The 17,933-nt window shown below is 38.9% G+C and overlaps 1 protein-coding gene across 1 annotated transcript in view; it reads right to left on the reverse strand.

The window, feature by feature from the left end:
• The window catches only part of col23a1b (collagen type XXIII alpha 1 chain b), a 467,238-nt gene extending 449,576 nt beyond the window's left edge, over window positions 1-17,662 (reverse strand). The window contains 2 exon segments of the mRNA XM_072912513.1: window positions 12,276-12,345; window positions 17,232-17,662. Coding sequence (XP_072768614.1) covers window positions 12,276-12,345; window positions 17,232-17,519 — 358 coding nt within the window. The 5' untranslated portion in view covers window positions 17,520-17,662.
• Window positions 17,663-17,933: the final 271 nt, after the last annotated feature.

A 17,933-nucleotide genomic window follows, 5' to 3' on the forward strand; every position in this document is an offset into this window, starting at 1 on the left:
ATGTGCATAGTATGTATATATTATTAATGTTGTAAATACACATCTTTATACATCTAGAAAGGCTGGTCCTAAAGAGGTAGGCATTATTCGGAGGTCTCAAGAAGGTAACAAATACAAGAATGTGTGTGTGTGTGTGTGTGTGTGTTCTTGTATTTCTACCCTTCTTGAGACATCAACAAGGAAAAGTACCGTCCATATGAGGAGGTGTGAACAAGTGATGACATAAATCATGGTCCCAATAACATTGCATCTAATAGAGAATGTTTCATTTGCACCCCTGGTGGTGAAATCCATCAAAATGAGGGTGGTCCCAAAAAGGAGGGATTTTTCAAATTGACTGTGTGTCGCTTTTAAAAGTGCTCCCCCTCTGGTCAACATATGAAATAATTGTGTAGAAATTGAAATGCACCCCTTTTGGCCAAAATTAATTAAAAAAATAAAATAAATATGTATATAGAGACATACTTTAATAACGTGACGTAAATAATGACGATTAAAAACCAATTACAAACAAAAAATTCCACAAAAAATTAAAAATAAATAAAAACTTAAGCTTGCCTTTTTCTCACAATGTGTCGACTTTTTTAAAAATAAAATTGGGAACAATGTCTCATATTCTTTCTATTTCCGTAAGATTGCAATATTTTATCGTAAAATTATTACTTTATGTAACAATTTTACATTATAATGCAAAATGGTGACATTTGTCATATAAAATTCTGACTCTTATCACAAAATTGCCAATTTTTTTTTGTTCTTGTAAAATAGTGACATTTTAAGTAAAATTCCGATTATTATAATACCGCCAACATTTTTAAGTTTTCTTATAAAATTGTGACTTTTGTCGAGTAAAATGACGACTCTTTTCATGAAATTGCCAACATTTTAAGCTTTTCTTGTAAAATTTGCAACTTTTATTGGGTAAAATTCCAACTTTCATCATAATATTGCACAAATGTTCAGTTTTTCTTGTAAAATCTGGACTACAGTGGAGTAAAATTTACGACTTATTATCAAACTGGCAAAGTGCTAAGTTTTCCTTGGGAAATTCCAACTCATTTTTCACAACAAGCTTTTTTATATGTGCATAGTATGTATATATTATTAATGTTGTAAATACACATCTTTATACATCTAGAAAGGCTGGTCCTAAAGAGGTAGGCATTATTCGGAGGTCTCAAGAAGGTAAATACAAGAATGTGTGTGTGTGTGTTCTTGTATTTCTACCTTTCTTGAGACATCAACAAGGAAAAGTACCGTCCATATGAGGAGGTGTGAACAAGTGATGACATAAATCATGGTCCCAATAAGGAAAAACCATTGCATCTAATAGAGAATGTTTCATTTGCACCCCTGGTGGTGAAATCCATCAAAATGAGGGTGGTCCCAAAAAGGAGGGATTTTTCAAATTGACTGTGTGTCGCTTTTAAAAGTGCTCCCCCTCTGGTCAACATATGAAATAACAATTGTGTAAGAAATTGAAATGCACCCCTTTCGGCCAAAATTAATTAAAAAAATAAAATAAATATGTATATAGAGACATACTTTAATAACGTGACGTAAATAATGACGATTATAAAAACCAATTACAAACAAAAAAAATTCCACAAAAAATAAAAAATAAATAAAAACTTAAGCTTGCCTTTTTCTCACAATGTGTCGACTTTTTTTTAAAATAAAAATTGGGAACAATTTCTCATATTCTTTCTGTTTCCGTAGATTGCAATATTTTAATTGTAAAATTATTACTTTATGTAACAATTTTACATTATAATGCAAAATGGTGACATTTGTCATATAAAATTCTGACTCTTATCACAAAATTGCCAAATTTTTTTTTGTTCTTGTAAAATAGTGACATTTTTTGAGTAAAATGATGACTTTTTGTCATAATTTTGCCAAGTAAAATTCCGATTATTATAATATCGCCAACATTTTTTAAATTGTGACTTTTGTCGAGTAAAATGACTCTTTTCATGAAATTGCCAACATTTTAAGCTTTTCTTGTAAAATTTGCAACTTTCATTGGGTAAAATTCCAAATTTCATCATAATATTGCACAAATGTTCAATTTTTCTTGTCAAATCTGGACTACAGTTTGAGTAAAATTTACGACTTATTATCAAACTGGCAAAATGCTAAGTTTTCCTTGGAAATTCCAACTCATTTTTCACAACAAGCTTTTTTATATGTGCATAGTATGTATATATTATTAATGTTGTAAATACACATCTTTATACATCTAGAAAGACTGGTCCTAAAGAGGTAGGCATTATTCGGAGGTCTCAAGAAGGTAACAAATACAAGAATGTGTGTGTGTGTGTGTGTGTGGTGTTTACGGTGTTAATGGCAAACACCTGAAGCTTGTAAGACGCACTGCCCTGGTTGTGAAGAAGAGTCACAAATGGACACACGAGAGTGGTCCCCTCCAAACGTTTTATTGATGAAAGCAGGCTTCAACGTGAGCAACCAGGCTGAAATGTCGCCCCCTGTTGGGCCCTCGTGATGATGCAATGCTGAGAGGTGAGCACCCTGATGTTGGAGGGCAAAAGTTTGTCATGGCAGAAATGTCACTCATGCCGCATGTGGCGCTGTATCTCACACACACACACTCTCTCTCTCTCTCTCTCTCTCTCTCTCTCTCTCTCTCTCTCTCTCTCTCTCTCTCTCTCTCTCTCTCTCTCTCTCTCCTCTCTCTCTCTCTCTCTCTCTCTCTCTCTCTCTCTCTCTCTCTCTCTCTCTCTCTCCTCTCTCTCTCTCTCTCTCTCTCTCCTCTCTCTCTCTCTCTCTCTCTCTCTCTCCTCTCTCTCCTCTCTCTCTCTCTCTCTCTCTCTCTCTCCTCTCTCTCTCTCTCTCTCCTCTCTCTCTCTCTCTCTCTCTCTCTCTCTCCTCTCTCTCTCTCTCTCTCTCTCTCTCTCCTCTCTCTCCTCTCTCTCTCTCTCTCTCTCTCTCTCTTCTCTCTCTCTCCTCTCTCTCTCTCTCTCTCTCTCTCTCTCTCTCTCTCTCTCTCTCTCTCTCTCTCTCTCTCTCTCTCTCTCTCTCTCTCTCTCTCTCATTTGTTACCTCTTGAGACCTCCGAAAAATGCCTATCTATCTGTGCAGCCCTTTGAGACACTTGTGATTTAGGGCTATATAAATAAACATTGATTGATTGATCTAGATGTATGAAGATTTGTATTTACAACATTAATAATATATACATAATATGCAAATATAAAAAAGCTTGCTGTGAAAAAATGAGTTGGAATTTCACAAGAAAAACTTAGAATTTTGGCAGTATTATAATAAAAGTCGTAATTTTACTTAAGGCAAGTCACAATTTTACAAAGGAAAACTGAACATTTGTGCAATATTATGATAAAAGTTAGAATTTTACTCAACAGTCGCAATTTTACAGGAAAAGCTTAACATTCTGGCGATTTTTTGAAAAGAGTCGTGATTTTACTCGACAAAAGTCACAATTTTATAAGAGAACTTTCCAATTTTGTCAAAATTATAATAATGGGAATTTCACTTGGCAATATTGCGATAAAAGTCATATTTTATATGACAAATGTTGCCATTTTTACAGAAAAAAAGTAATTATTTTACAACAAAATATCACACAGTAATACAGAAACAATATGGGAAATTGTTCCCAATTTTATAAGAAAAAAGTTGACACTGAGAAAAAGACTGCTTTTAGTAAAAAAAATGTTTACTTTTTTTTTTGTAATAGGTTTTTAATTGTCATTATTTACGTCAAGTTATTACATTATGTCTCTATATCAGTGGTTCTCAAACTTTTTTTGTCATCCCCCACTTTGGACAAGAGGGAGTTTTCAAGCCGCACCTGCCCCATCGCCCCAACAGAACGCTAATGCCCAAGCTTAACAATTTCAAATTTATTGAACATCAAGTAACATCAAGTTGTATACATTCAAACTCAATAACATAAAATAACATCAAGTTCAATAATAAATAAAATAACTGTGCAGCTGTGGTATAACTTGCATCAAGTTCAATAATAAATAAAATAACTGTGCAGCTGTGGTATAACTTGCATCAAGTTCAATAATAAATAAAATAACTTGCATCAAGTTCAATAACAAATCAAAAAGTCTTATAACTTGCATCAAGTTCAATAACAAATCAAAAAGTGTTATAACTTGCATCAAGTTCAATAATAAATCAAATAACTTGCATCAAGTTCAATAATAAATCAAATAACTTGCATCAAGTTCAATAATAAATCAAATAAAAGTGTTATAACTTGCATCAAGTTCAATAATAAATCAAATAAAAGTGTTATAACTTGCATCAAGTTCAATAATAAATCAAATAAAAGTGTTATAACTTGCATCAAGTTCAATAATAAATCAAATAAAAGTGTTATAACTTGCATCAAGTTCAATAATAAATAAAATAAAAGTGTTATAACTTGCATCAAGTTCAATAATAAATCAAATAACTTGCATCAAGTTCAATAATAAATCAAATAAAAGTGCCACTTTGCAAAAAAGGAGGAGCTATGCATTTGGCAAGACAGGGCAAGTGACAGCACTTTCCCCCAGGAGAGCCACCTTGCTTCACTGTGAAACAGCACGGCTGTATGATCAGCTCCCATTTCCTCACACAGTGCAGAGAACAGTCGCACTTTCAGTGGTCGTGTTTTGATCAAATTTACCGCGCTCACAACATCTGTTAAAACCTCATTGAGTTCGGGGCTGAGCTGCCTTGACGCGAGTGCTTCCCGGTGAATGACACAGTGTGTCCAACCCTCTTTATTAGAGCCTGCAGCCCGTTTCTTCACCCTGCCATGGTCTGTGCGCCATCGCAGCAAAAGCCCACACAGTTTTCCCATTTAAGGTTGTGTTATTTGAGGAAACTGTCCATTATCTTGAACAGCTCATCAGCAGTGGCTTTATTTTTCATGTATTTGCAAAACAGCAAATCCTCGCAGTGACTCGCCATTCACAAAGCGGACGTATGCGATGAACAGGCAGTCTTTATTGCTGTCAGTAACTTCGTCCACTTGTAAAGCAAAACCACTTTCTTTTCATTTGTCTACTCAAGATCACTCGCAATGTCGCATATACGTCTCGCAATTGTGTCGTTTGACAGTGGGACAGCTTTTCATTTTGCTGCGCTTGTCTCGTCAAGTTTGTTCCGCTTAGCCCCGCCCCCATTAGTTACTGTTGCTATGTCTGTCAAACTTTTGCCCCTACGTAGAAATTTAAAGCTTACAGGAAAAATAAGTAATTTCCATTTATTTATATAGCGGATTTCACAGACAGAATCACAAAGTGATTTACAGTGTGTATAGAAAATGAAAGCATAGTAAAAAAAAAAAAAATCTAAGAATATAATTTAAAAAAAAAAATTTAAAGTGAAATTTCCTCCCGTTCCTCGCGCCCCACCTGTCATGTCTCTATTCCCCACCAGTGGGGGGCGCCCCACACTTTGAGAAACGCTGCTCTATATAATTTAAAAATGTTTTTAATTAATTTTGGCCAAAAGGGGCACATTTCAATTTCTTACACACACTTGTTATTTCATATGTTGACCAGAGGGGGAGCACTTTTAAAACAGACACGCAGTCAACTTGAAAAATCTGTCCTTTTTGGGACCACCCTAATGTTGATAGATTTCACCAGCAGGGGTGCAAAGGAGACATTCTCTATTAGATGCAATGTTATTGGGACCATGATTTATGTCATCACTTGTTCACACCTCCTCATATGGATGGTACTTTTCCTTGTTGATGTCTCAAGAAGGGTAGAAATACAAGAACACACACACACACACACACACACGCACACACACACACACGAGATCACGGATGCCTCGGAGATGAGCTTCACGTTTCAAATGTGGTGCTAAAGAGAGAGGAGGGTCTCTCCTTACAGTGTCGTGTTGAGAGAGGAGCCGCCGTCGGGCCCCTCAAAGACTTTGCATCAATTTATGGGACGCGTGCATGTGAAGCAGAGGGGCCGGCTCCTGGCATAAACACTCTATGAGGGCCCTGGCCACATGACCAGAGAGACTCTGACCACGTTGGAAATAAAGTATTTGGATGTTTTTATTGCTTGTCAGTAAAGGATGGGTATCGAATTTGGTATTTTTATAGGCACCGACCGGGTATAGATGTATATGCTGTAAAATCAAACACATTTTGATACCTTGGTTGAACGTGATGGCCGGCTCAAACACTTGGCAAGGAAACAAACACTCAGACTGCCTCTAAGCAATGTTAGTTTTTCATGCCAACAAAGCAAGTATGGCTGCTCGAAAACACTCAAATGTACGGCAAGGCTTCACTTTTAAAAGCGAGATGCTAATTTACATTGGATTTGCCGCAGACATGCTACTGCGATTAGCATTAGCAATTTTACATGGCGATGTCAACAGCTCCAAATGAGGCAATGAAAACTGCGACTTGAGACGCACGTTGCAAATGGAACAGACGGGGCTTGATTTACTAAAAGGTGTGCGTGTACTAAAAGACGTGCAAACTCGATAGCGCACGCAAAGCTTAACTACTAAACTTGTGAGCAGAGGATTGTGTCTCTTTAGAGAGCAGAATAAGGAGCGCAATTTGTGTAGCGTGTCAGTCTTCATTAACATGCAGAATATATGCTGATCATCGGAACGCCCGCAATACCGGGAGAAGAAAATGCAAATATAATTATTCCGCACACGCAGTTTGATTTATCAAGACAAACTTAACTGCGAATGCTATTTTTCCGTCTTTATTCAGCACGTATTTGGCAGCAGCTCCATCCTACATGGGCTTGTCAACATAACTGCCAAAAATAAAAACCTCAGCCATATCGTCTATTCAGCAATATCATTTTATAACTATATAGCTGTTGGATGACTTAAGGGGCTGATTAATACCAATTCAAATGACACGTTTTGGTGTTTATTTTAATGACATTTGTTTTATTCAATGACATTTGTTTTTTCCTATTAACATATCACCTATGTGGGAAAAAAACTTCTTGCAATATGCATTTTCTTGCATATTCTTTTTCACATTTGTGTCTCCTTGGCAAAAGCCCCATAGAGTACACGCAAAAAAAAAACATTTAAAGAAGACGATCTGCAAAACTTTTTTTTATTGCACACGCAGTCTTAGTAGATCGCAAGCAACACGCCCACTCTTCGTACACGTTCATTCCCAGGTTGCACACACTGTTTAGCACCTGGTATTTGGAATCTTAGTACTGTAGATCAGGCCCACGGTGTGTAATAAGTACTATACTTACGGTATAAGGCTCTACAAAAGACAAGCTTCAACTTAATGGCAAAAACTACTCCCTGACTAGGCAACACTGCCATCTAGTGTCTAGGAATTGCAACTGCATGCAAAGTTTACTATATAATACTTACAAATGAGACTCAAAAGTGTAAGAAAACAAGATATAACAACTGCTCAGCATTGGATGTTAGATTAAAAAAATGATTTTATTATTAAAACAAATTAGCATTGATCAAGTACTGAACATTGGTACCATTGGGTACCATAAATTGAATGAAGCACTTTAAGTAGTGTGTATGTTTCGTTATTACAAACCCCGTTTCCATATGAGTTGGGAAATTGTGTTAGATGTAAATATAAATGGAATACAATGATTTGCAAATCATTTTCAAGCCATATTCAGTTGAATATGCTACAAAGACAACATATTTGATGTTCAAACTCATAAACATTTTTTTTTTTTGTCCAAATAATAATTAACTTGGAATTTCATGGCTGCAACACGTGCCAAAGTAGTTGGGAAAGGGCATGTTCACCACTGTGTTACATGGCCTTTCCTTTTAACAACGTTTGGGAACTGAGGAGACACATTTTTGAAGCTTCTCAGGTGGAATTCTTTCCCATTCTTGCTTGATGTACAGCTTAAGTTGTTCAACAGTCCGGGGGTCTCCCTTCTGCTATTTTAGGCTTCATAATGCGCCACACATTTTCAATGGGAGACAGGTCTGGACTACAGGCAGGCCAGTCTAGTACCCACACTCTTTTACTATGAAGCCACGTTGATGTAACACGTGGCTTGGCATTGTCTTGCTGAAATAAGCAGGGGCGTCCATGGTAACGTTGCTTGGATGGCAACATATGTTGCTCCAAAACCTGTATGTACCTTTCAGCATTAATGGCGCCTTCACAGATGTGTAAGTTACCCATGTCTTGGGCACTAATACACCACCATACCATCACACATGCTGGCTTTTACACTTTGCGCCTATAACAATCCGGATGTTTTTTTTCCTCTTTGGTCCGGAGGACACGACGTCCACAGTTTCCAAAAACAATTTGAAATGTGGACTCGTCAGACCACAGAACACTTTTCCACTTTGTATCAGTCCATCTTAGATGAGCTCAGGCCCAGCGAAGCCGACGGCGTTTCTGGGTGTTGTTGATAAATGGTTTTCACCTCGCATAGGAGAGTTTTAACTTGCACTTACAGATGTAGCGACCAACTGTAGTTACTGACAGTGGGTTTCTGAAGTGTTCCTGAGCCCATGTGGTGATATCCTTCACACACTGATGTCGCTTGTTGATGCAGTACAGCCTGAGGGATGGAAGGTCACGGGCTTAGCTGCTTACGTGCAGTGATTTCTCCAGATTCTCTGAACCCTTTGATGATATTTTGGACCGTAGATGGTGAAATCCCTAAATTCCTTGCAATAGCTGGTTGAGAAAGGTTTTTCTTAAACTGTTCAACAATTTGCTCACGCATTTGTTGACAAAGTGGTGACCCTCGCCCCATCCTTGTTTGTGAATGACTGAGCATTTCATGGAATCTACTTTTATACCCAATCATGGCACCCACCTGTTCCCAATGAGCCTGTTCACCTGTGGGATGTTCCAAATAAGTGTTTGATGAGCATTCCTCAACTTTATCAGTATTTATTGCCACCTTTCCCAACTTCTTTGTCACGTGTTGCTGCCATCAAATTCTAAAAAATAAAGTTTATGAGTTTGAACATCAAATATGTTGTCTTTGTAGCATATTCAACTGAATATGGCTTGAAAATGATGTGCAAATCATTGATTGGCAACACTAAATGGTCCCTAGTGTGTGAATGTTGTCTGTCTATCTGTGTTGGCCCTGCGATGAGGTGGCGACTTGTCCAGGGTGTACCCCGCCTTCCGCCCGATTGTAGCTGAGATAGGCTCCCGCACCCCTCGCGACCCTGAAGGGAATAAGCGGTGGGAAATGGATGGATGGATTCCGTTTATATTTACATCTAACACAATTTCCCAACTCATATGGAAACGGGGTTTGTAAACCTGATTCATCACTTATTATATTTCTCTATTGGTTCAAATGAACTAATTTGTCTTTTTTTATTTATTTTATAAACCTCTCTCTTGTGCAATTTGGTAGGCCGCGATAAAATCTTGTGAACCCCCCCCCAAAAAAAAAGACGTGCTAGCGCATTGTAAAACTTTTTTTTCCGTTTGTTGCGTGCCACACAAAGAAAAAGCAGGACATGGTTCATGCCCTGAGCAGGACAACAAAGCAGGACAACGTGCAGAAAAAGACCAACAAATCTATATTGCGCAATCTAATTGCGGAGATGAAAACAAAAGGAGGTCCACAGGCTCCTCGGCTGCAGCAACAAACAAGCTTTGCTTTCAAGTACACAACACGCCAGAGCTCCACGGCAGAAAAAGGGCAAAAAATAAAGAAGTTGCACATTTGACAGCTCAACTCATCTAAAGAAGTACGTGGTGGGATTTGAACACAATGCATAAACATTCTAGAAACAGGCTGGTCCTAGTCAACTTTTTATGAGGCGCGTGCATTGCAGCACGACTTACTTTAACTGCATCAGTAGCGTTGGCTGTGCACGGTCAAGTCAGCGCTCCATCTTGGCACGCAGGCACGCACGCACGCACGCACGCACGCACGCACGCACGCACGCACGCACGCACGCACGCACGCACGCACGCACGCACGCACGCACGCACACACACACACACACTCCAAAACAGAATGTGTTGATGACAGGCCAGAAATTCCACTTGTGAACAACTTTCACCTGCTCTAACGGCTGCCTTTCACACCCTTACAGTATGAGGGTGGGAGTTTAAAAATCCAGATGACGTTATTGTCTAAATTGGCATGATTGGCCATGACGCATGTGCATGTAACTGTAATGCACAGGTGTCAAACTCAAGGCCCGGGGGCCAGATGTGGCCCGTCGCTTCATTGTAATTTGGCCCTCGAAAGCCTGGAAATAAAATGTATCAATAAAGTAATGTAACTTTTCTTACGAAATGTATTCTTTATTTCTATTTTGGTAGAAAAAAAAAAATGTAGTCCATGTAATCGCAAATTATGTTAACTTAAATATTGTCTGATTGTGCAAAAATATATTATCAAACATTCAAACCATTTTTTTTAAATAGAAATAAATACTAATAATTAGAGATGTCCGATAATATCGGCCGATAATTGCGTTAAAATATAATATCGGAAATTATCTGTATCATTTTTTTTTATTATCGGTATCGTTTTTTGTTTTTTTATTAAATCAACATAAAAAACACAAGATACACTTACAATTAGTGCACCAACCCAAAAAACCTCCCTCCCCCATTTACACTCATTCACACAAAAGGGTTGTTTCTTTCTGTTATTAATATTGTGGTTCCTACATTATATATCAATATATATCAATACAGTCTGCAAGGGATACAGTCCGTAAGCACACATGATTGTGCGTGCTGCTGCTCCACTAATAGTACTAACCTTTAACACTTCATTTTACTCATTTTCATTCATTACTAGTTTCTATGTAACTGTTTTTATATTGTTTTACTTTCTTTTTTATTCAAGAAAATGTTTTTAATTTATTTATTGTATTTTATATATTTTTTTTTAAAAGTACCTTATCTTCACCATACCTGGTTGTCCAAATTAGGCATAATAATGTGTTAATTCCACGACTGTATATATCAGTATCTGTTGATATCGGTATCGGTAATGAAAGAGTTGGACAATATCGGCATATTGGCAAAAAGCCATTAATAATGGCTTTTTGCACATCCCTAATATATAAACATACATACATACATATATATACATACATACATACCACAAGCAACTTTTAAAAAAAATATTCATTTGGAATAAGAAACAATTAATTCTCACATTTATTAAATTAATGAAAATGTCTGCAAAACTGGACCACAAGTGCCTTAAAATAAGGAGCTGGTCGGATCTCTCAATAAGGTGGCTCGCTGCAGAACTGTCTGCATTACGTTATTTACAATAAATAAATTATAGACGTTTACTAATCAATTCTATAATCGTCCAAGTCCGAATTGCGATGCATCTAAAAATCAATTATTTCCCCCATCTCTAATATATATGCATATATACACACGCGCACACACACAAATATATATTATATGTATTTTTTTTTTTTTAATCAGAGATTTTATTGTTAGGCCATATTGCCCAAGCCTAGCTTGGGACGCAGCTGGAGGGAGCGAAGCGTGGAGGAGGTCTCTTGCAGGTAAATACATTTCTCATTTTCAAGTCAAAAAGGGGCTTGTGGACTGTCCGTGAAGCAAAATCTATGCAAAATATGGGCCAACGCACCACCATTAAAAGGTCATGTAGACCACAACAAAGTACATGAAAAAACATGCTATGACCTCTTTAACCTAATTAGAAGATGTCACTCACACACAGCAGTGTGATCCAGCAACAACACTTGACACAAAAGTTGTTAGCAAACAACAAGGGAGGGGTATTGATGCTCGTTTGAAGTTAATGCAGCTATCTTTTTCCAAGAACAAGACTTAAAAATGAGGAATTCTCTTACATTCCGGCCAATACTTGATAACTTCTGCACCTTACATGATTTCCTCTTGTAAACCCAATAAAAGTTGACCCAACAGCACACAATGACGTGTATAAATGCAACACTTCCATTCCAGTGGTGTGGGAATGAAGAGCGAGGTACACAACGTGCATCACATGCTGTCCTCTGCATTGGGAATCCAACTGGATCAAAGAGAGCATCTCCCACTCACTGACAGCAATGTTTGACTGCTGCTGTCAAAATAAGAGCTCAGATCATACTTAAAGACTCCGACAGCGAGGAGGGAAAAACACGTCCAGTTCAGAGAAAATGGGCTTTTGGAAGTCTGACCCATTCACAGTGATTGGCATTGACACACACACACACACACACACACACACACACACACACACACACACACACACACACACACACACACACACACACACACACACACACACACATACCTGGTGGACAGGCGCACTCTTGGCCGACATCTCGCGTTGATCGCATCTTTGGCACGAGCATCATGACTTTCTGCAGACAAACAATGAGCATTACAATGTTTGTTGCATCTGACATCACATGGACAAAAATAAGACCTTCTGGAGGAAAGTTCTGTGGTCAGATGAAACAAAAATGGAGCTGTTTGGCCACAATATGTTTGGAGGAGAAAAGGTGAGGCCTTTAATCCCAGGAACACCAAACCTACCGTCAAGCATGGTGAACGTCATGGCTGTCTTGAGTTTCCAATCATTTCTACAACTCTTATTTTTTAGTGATGTAGTGATTGGAGCACATACTTGTTGGTCACAAAAAACATTCATGAAGTTTGTTCTTTTATGAATTTATTATGGCTCTACTGAAAATGTGAGGGTGAAAAGTATACATACAGCAATGTTAATATTTGCTTACATGTCCCTTGGCAAGTTTACCTGCACTTTTGGTAGCCATCCACAAGCTTCTGCTTGAATTTTTGACCACTCCTCTTGACAAAATTGGTGCAATTCAGCTAAATGTGTTGGTTTTCTGACATGGACTTGTTTCTTCAGCATTGTCCACATGTTTAAGGCAGGACTTTTGGAAGGCCATTCTAAAACCTTCATTCTAGCCTGATTTAGCCATTCCTTTACCACTTTTGAGGTGTGTTTGGGGTCATTGTCCTGTTGGAACACCCAAATGCGCCCAAGACCCAACCTCCAGGCTGATGATTTTAGCTTGTCCTGAACAATTTGGAGCTAATCCTCTTTTATCATTGTCCCATTTACACTCTGTAAAGCACTGGTTCTGTTGGCATCAAAATAGGCCCAGAGCATAATACTACCACCACCATGCTTGACGGTAGAAACAAGTCCATGTCATAAAACCAACAAATTTAGCTGAACTGCGCCAATTTTGTCAAGAAAAGTGGTCAAAAATTCAAGCAGAAGCTTGTGGATGGCTACCAAAAGTGCAGGTAAACTTGCCAAGGGACATGTAAGCAAATATTAACATTGCTGTATGTATACTTTTGACCAGTGACGTGCAGTGAGGTTGATGGCTGGTGAGGCACTGACTTCATCACAGTCAGATTTACAAACATATGAACCCTAAAGAGTATCTTATTCACCATTTGATTGGCAGCAGTTAACGGGTTATGTTTAAAAGCTCATACCAGCATTCTTCCCTGCTTGCCACTCAGCATCAAGGCTTGGAATTGGGGGTTAAATCACCAAAAATTATTCCCAGGCGCGGCGCCGCTGCTGCCCACTGCTCCCCTCACCTCCCAGGGGGTGATCAAGGGGATGGGTCAAATGCAGAGGACAAATTTCATTACACCTAGTGTGTGTGTGACAATCATTGCTACTTTAACTTAACTTTAACTTTACACATACAAACTGTAGCACACAAAAAAGCACATTTAATTAAAAAAAACGTCATTATAGTCTTACCTTTACTTATAAATGAAGTCCACAACTAAAGCCCTCACTTAAACTTTCCACGTGCAAGATTGAATCTATTTAAAAAAGTGTAACCGAGGGTTTATAAATGTGGCCTATACTGTATGAAACTACAAAATAACAAACACGGAGGCTCCGGTTTACACGAGGACCACTTTATTTACCTTCTTTCAAAAACCTCCGCAACGTGACATCACTTCCGCTCTTAGCGTCTTCAAAATAAGAGCTCAAGGCATATACTGTATAACAGCGCATAACAGGAACTTAACATCACAAAGAGGAAAGCCCATGAAAATAGGTTACAAAAGTTATTTAATAAGAAGCCAAAAATACAATAATGTTCATGTTGGAGGAGTTGTGAATTAGATACACCTGCAGTCTGCAGGTGTACCTAATGTTGTGTCCCTGCAGTCATTCACAACTCCTCCAACACGAACATTATTGTTTTTGCACTTTTTGGCTTCTTATGAAATTTTTTTTTTTAAATAGATTCAATCTTGCACGTGGAAAGTTTAAGTGTGGGCTTTAGTTGATATAACAATTCTACGGCGGGGGTGCAGGAGGCGAGCCTCAGCCAGTGCGTCTTTTGCAGCTGTTTTATGATCGCTCAGCACAAGAAATACGTTACACACATACAGTTGTTGACAAAATACACTGTACATTATATACCTCAGCTAACTAAACTATGGAAATGTATAATATAATTCATATAGCAATACAGTCTCACTGCACAGCAGGCCAGCAGTTAGCCCAGTCATTGCGCAATCCATGTTGAGGCACTGAGTGACGTGCCTCAACTGGCTTCTGTTCACCGCACCGTCTCTTCTCAGTATTTGAACGGCAAATGTGAAAATTCAGCGATTTTGAATAAAAATAATCTAAAACTGGTGAAGTTAAATGGAAAATAACTTTATAGTATAATCACTGGATACATAATTTTTTTTTATTTTTTTTTACATTTTTTTCTTTCCATGACTGCACGTCACTGCTTTTGACCCAGCACATTCTCAGTAGACCCATAATAAATTCATAAAAGAAGCAAACTTCATGTTTTTTGTGACCAACAAGTATGTGCTCCAATGACTCTATCACACAAAAAATAAGAGTTGTAGAAGTGATTGGAAACTCAAGACAGCCATGACATGATGTTCTTTACAAGTGTACAGGGCCGGCCCGTGGCATAGGCCGTATAGGCAAATGCTAAGGGCGCCGTCCATCAGGGGGCGCCACGCCAGTGCCACAAATGTTGTAGAAAAAAAAAAAAAAAAAAAAAAAAAAAAAAAAGTTGGTACTATTATTTCTAAATACAAAAAATAATCCCACGTTAATTAAAATGCAAAGTAAAGCCTATTTAATAGAAATATTATTTGTTACAACATTACGCCCCCTCCCCCCGCACGGTGCGCCCCCTCCCTTCCCGTATCATGACTCTTTTTGGACATCACCACATCAAAAAATCAACACAAGATGTCAAAACGGCCAAAACTGTCAGGTGCCCAGGGAAGAAAAAAGAGAAAAGAAGAGGAGGAGAAACGAGAAAAGACAGAGGTAGCAGGTAGGTAACGTTAGCCTACATGAAATTATTTGTCTGTTACAGAATGTGATAGTAACCTGGCTTTTTAGCATTAAGCTAATGTTACATGATTCGGCAATTGCTAATCAATAAATAGCTAGTTCTGTTTTAACGTCGGGTTAATATTGTGGAGGGGGCTAAATTGTTATGGAAAATAATAATGTAACGTTAGGTAATTACAGTACTCCCACCTTACATTCCTCAGGGACATTTGTATTAGATCTTTTAAGCAGGTGTTTTTTGTTTACATTGTTATTGCCTTCTGGTTAGCTAATGTTTGCCCTGCAGGTAATAGTCACTTGTCCACCCCTTTATATATTAGGTATAGTTGTAAGTAAAAAAAAAAAGGTCAAAGATAAAGCTATTCGGTTTCTTGTGAGGGGGGGGGGGGGGGGGGGGGGGGCGCCACCTAAAATCTTGCCTAGGGCGCCAGATTGGTTAGGGCCGGGCCTGACTGCACGTCACTGCTTTTGACCCAGCACATTCTCAGTAGAGCCATAATAAATTCATAAAAGAAGCAAACTTCATGTTTTTTGTGACCAACAAGTATGTGCTCCAATCACTCTATCACAAAAAAAATAAGAGTTGTAGAAATGATTGGAAACTCAAGACAGCCATGACATGATGTTCTTTACAAGTGTATGTACACTTTTGACCACAACTGTATGTATCAGGCCCGGCCCTAACCAATCTGGCGCCCTAGGCAAGATTTTAGGTGGCGCCCCCCCACATCGGCAGTGAAGTGTATATACTCACAAGAAGCCGAATAGCTTTGTCTTTGACCTTTTTTTTTACTTACAACTATACCTAATATATAAAGGGGTGGAAAAGTGACTATTACCTGCAGGGCAAACATTAGCTAACCAGAAGGCAATAACAATGTAAACAAAAAACACCTGCTTAAAAGATCTAATACAAATGTCCCTGAGGAATGTAAGGTGGGAGTACTGTAATTATCTAACGTTACATTATTATTTTCCATAACAATTTAGCCCCCTCCACAATATTAACCCGACGTTAAAACAGAACTAGCTATTTATTGATTAGCAATTGCCGAATCATGTAACATTAGCTTAATGCTAAAAAGCCAGGTTACTATCACATTCTGTAACAGACAAATAATTTCATGTAGGCTAACGTTACCTACCTGCTACCTCTGTCTTTTCTCGTTTCTCCTCTTCTTTTCTCTTTTTTCTTCCCTGGGCACCTGACAGTTTTGGCCGTTTTGACATCTTGTGTTGATTTTTTGATGTGGTGACGTCCAAAAAGAGTCATGATACGGGAAGGGAGGGGGCGCACCGTGCGGGGGGAGGAGGGGGGGCGTAATGTTCTAACAAATAATATTTCTATTAAATAGGCTTTACTTTGCATTTTAATTAACGTGAGATTATTTTTTTGTATTTAGAAATAATAGTAACAACTTTTTTTTTCTTTTTTTTTTCTCCAACATTTGTGGCACTGGCATGGCTTCCCCTGATGGACGGCGCCCTTAGCATTTGCCTATACGGCCTATGCCACGGGCCGGCCCTGATTTGTATGTATGTATGTATGTATTCTCCTTGGAGAGAATAAAGGTAATTATTATTATTAAACATGATTATGTATCACACTCTAAATTGGTGGGACGTCACTAATACTAAACACAGACACAGTTAAGCAGAATATTTGAAATATTCCTGAAATCAGGTCTCAGTCTTCTCCCCATTAAATGTAAGTGCAGTGGTTAGTTTCAGCCCTCATGTCAACTTAATTGCACTTCAGACCACAAACTAATTGCACACATGCAAGTCTGCTTGACAACTCCACATGATTGGGACACAATGACCAGAAAAGCGCGTGCGTAAAGTGCACCACTTTTTTTTTTGTTTACGCACAGCGCGTAAAGTCAAGATGAGAAGTAAGACGAGTACCTCTTCCAGGAGTTTCCCCACGGAGGCGCTCAGGCTCCCATCCTGGTTGAGGAGAGCCCCGAGCGGCGGATGGAAGGCGGACACTCGGTCCATCTCCATGTGCAGCCGCTGCTCCAGCCGGTGCGTCTTGAGGCCCATCAGCAGACACAGGCTGACGGAGCAGAGGGACAGCAGCGTGCACACGGCCAGGGGCGGACCGGCACACCAGCGGTAGACAGCCGGCTTGGGTGCGCACTGACACGCGGGGGGCTTCTTGTTGTCCCCCGCCGAGTCGCCGAAAGAGTCCATGCTTGAAATCCTGCTTTACAAGTTGGAAAGAGCGGTTTAAAATATTGGTGTGTCTGAAAACGCCACTACATCCACATCGAGTACTACGAAGCCCCGGCGTGTGCACCGCAAACAGATGCGAGGAGGTGGCGGTTATCGTGGAGCTCGCAGTGACTCAAGTCAGCAACTGCCGATGCATCCAATTGTTTGCCTCATTAAAAGTTGTTCAGTGTTCAACTCCGGATAAGACCGCCCCCCTGACCACGTGGGACGACGCAGATTGGCCATGACGTAATGGCTTATAATCAACACTACGGCAATATTATGTACACTTGAAGTCAAGTTACTAAATTGGAATTGAAGCTCCTCGATCTTCTTTTTTGCATTCAAATTTAAATTCAGTCATGCTGTGATTTCAAAAAGCGTTTTGCTGCC

The sequence above is a fragment of the Nerophis lumbriciformis genome, linkage group LG36 (assembly GCF_033978685.3).
Source record: "Nerophis lumbriciformis linkage group LG36, RoL_Nlum_v2.1, whole genome shotgun sequence".
In the NCBI taxonomy this organism is placed as follows: Eukaryota; Metazoa; Chordata; class Actinopteri; order Syngnathiformes; family Syngnathidae; genus Nerophis; species Nerophis lumbriciformis.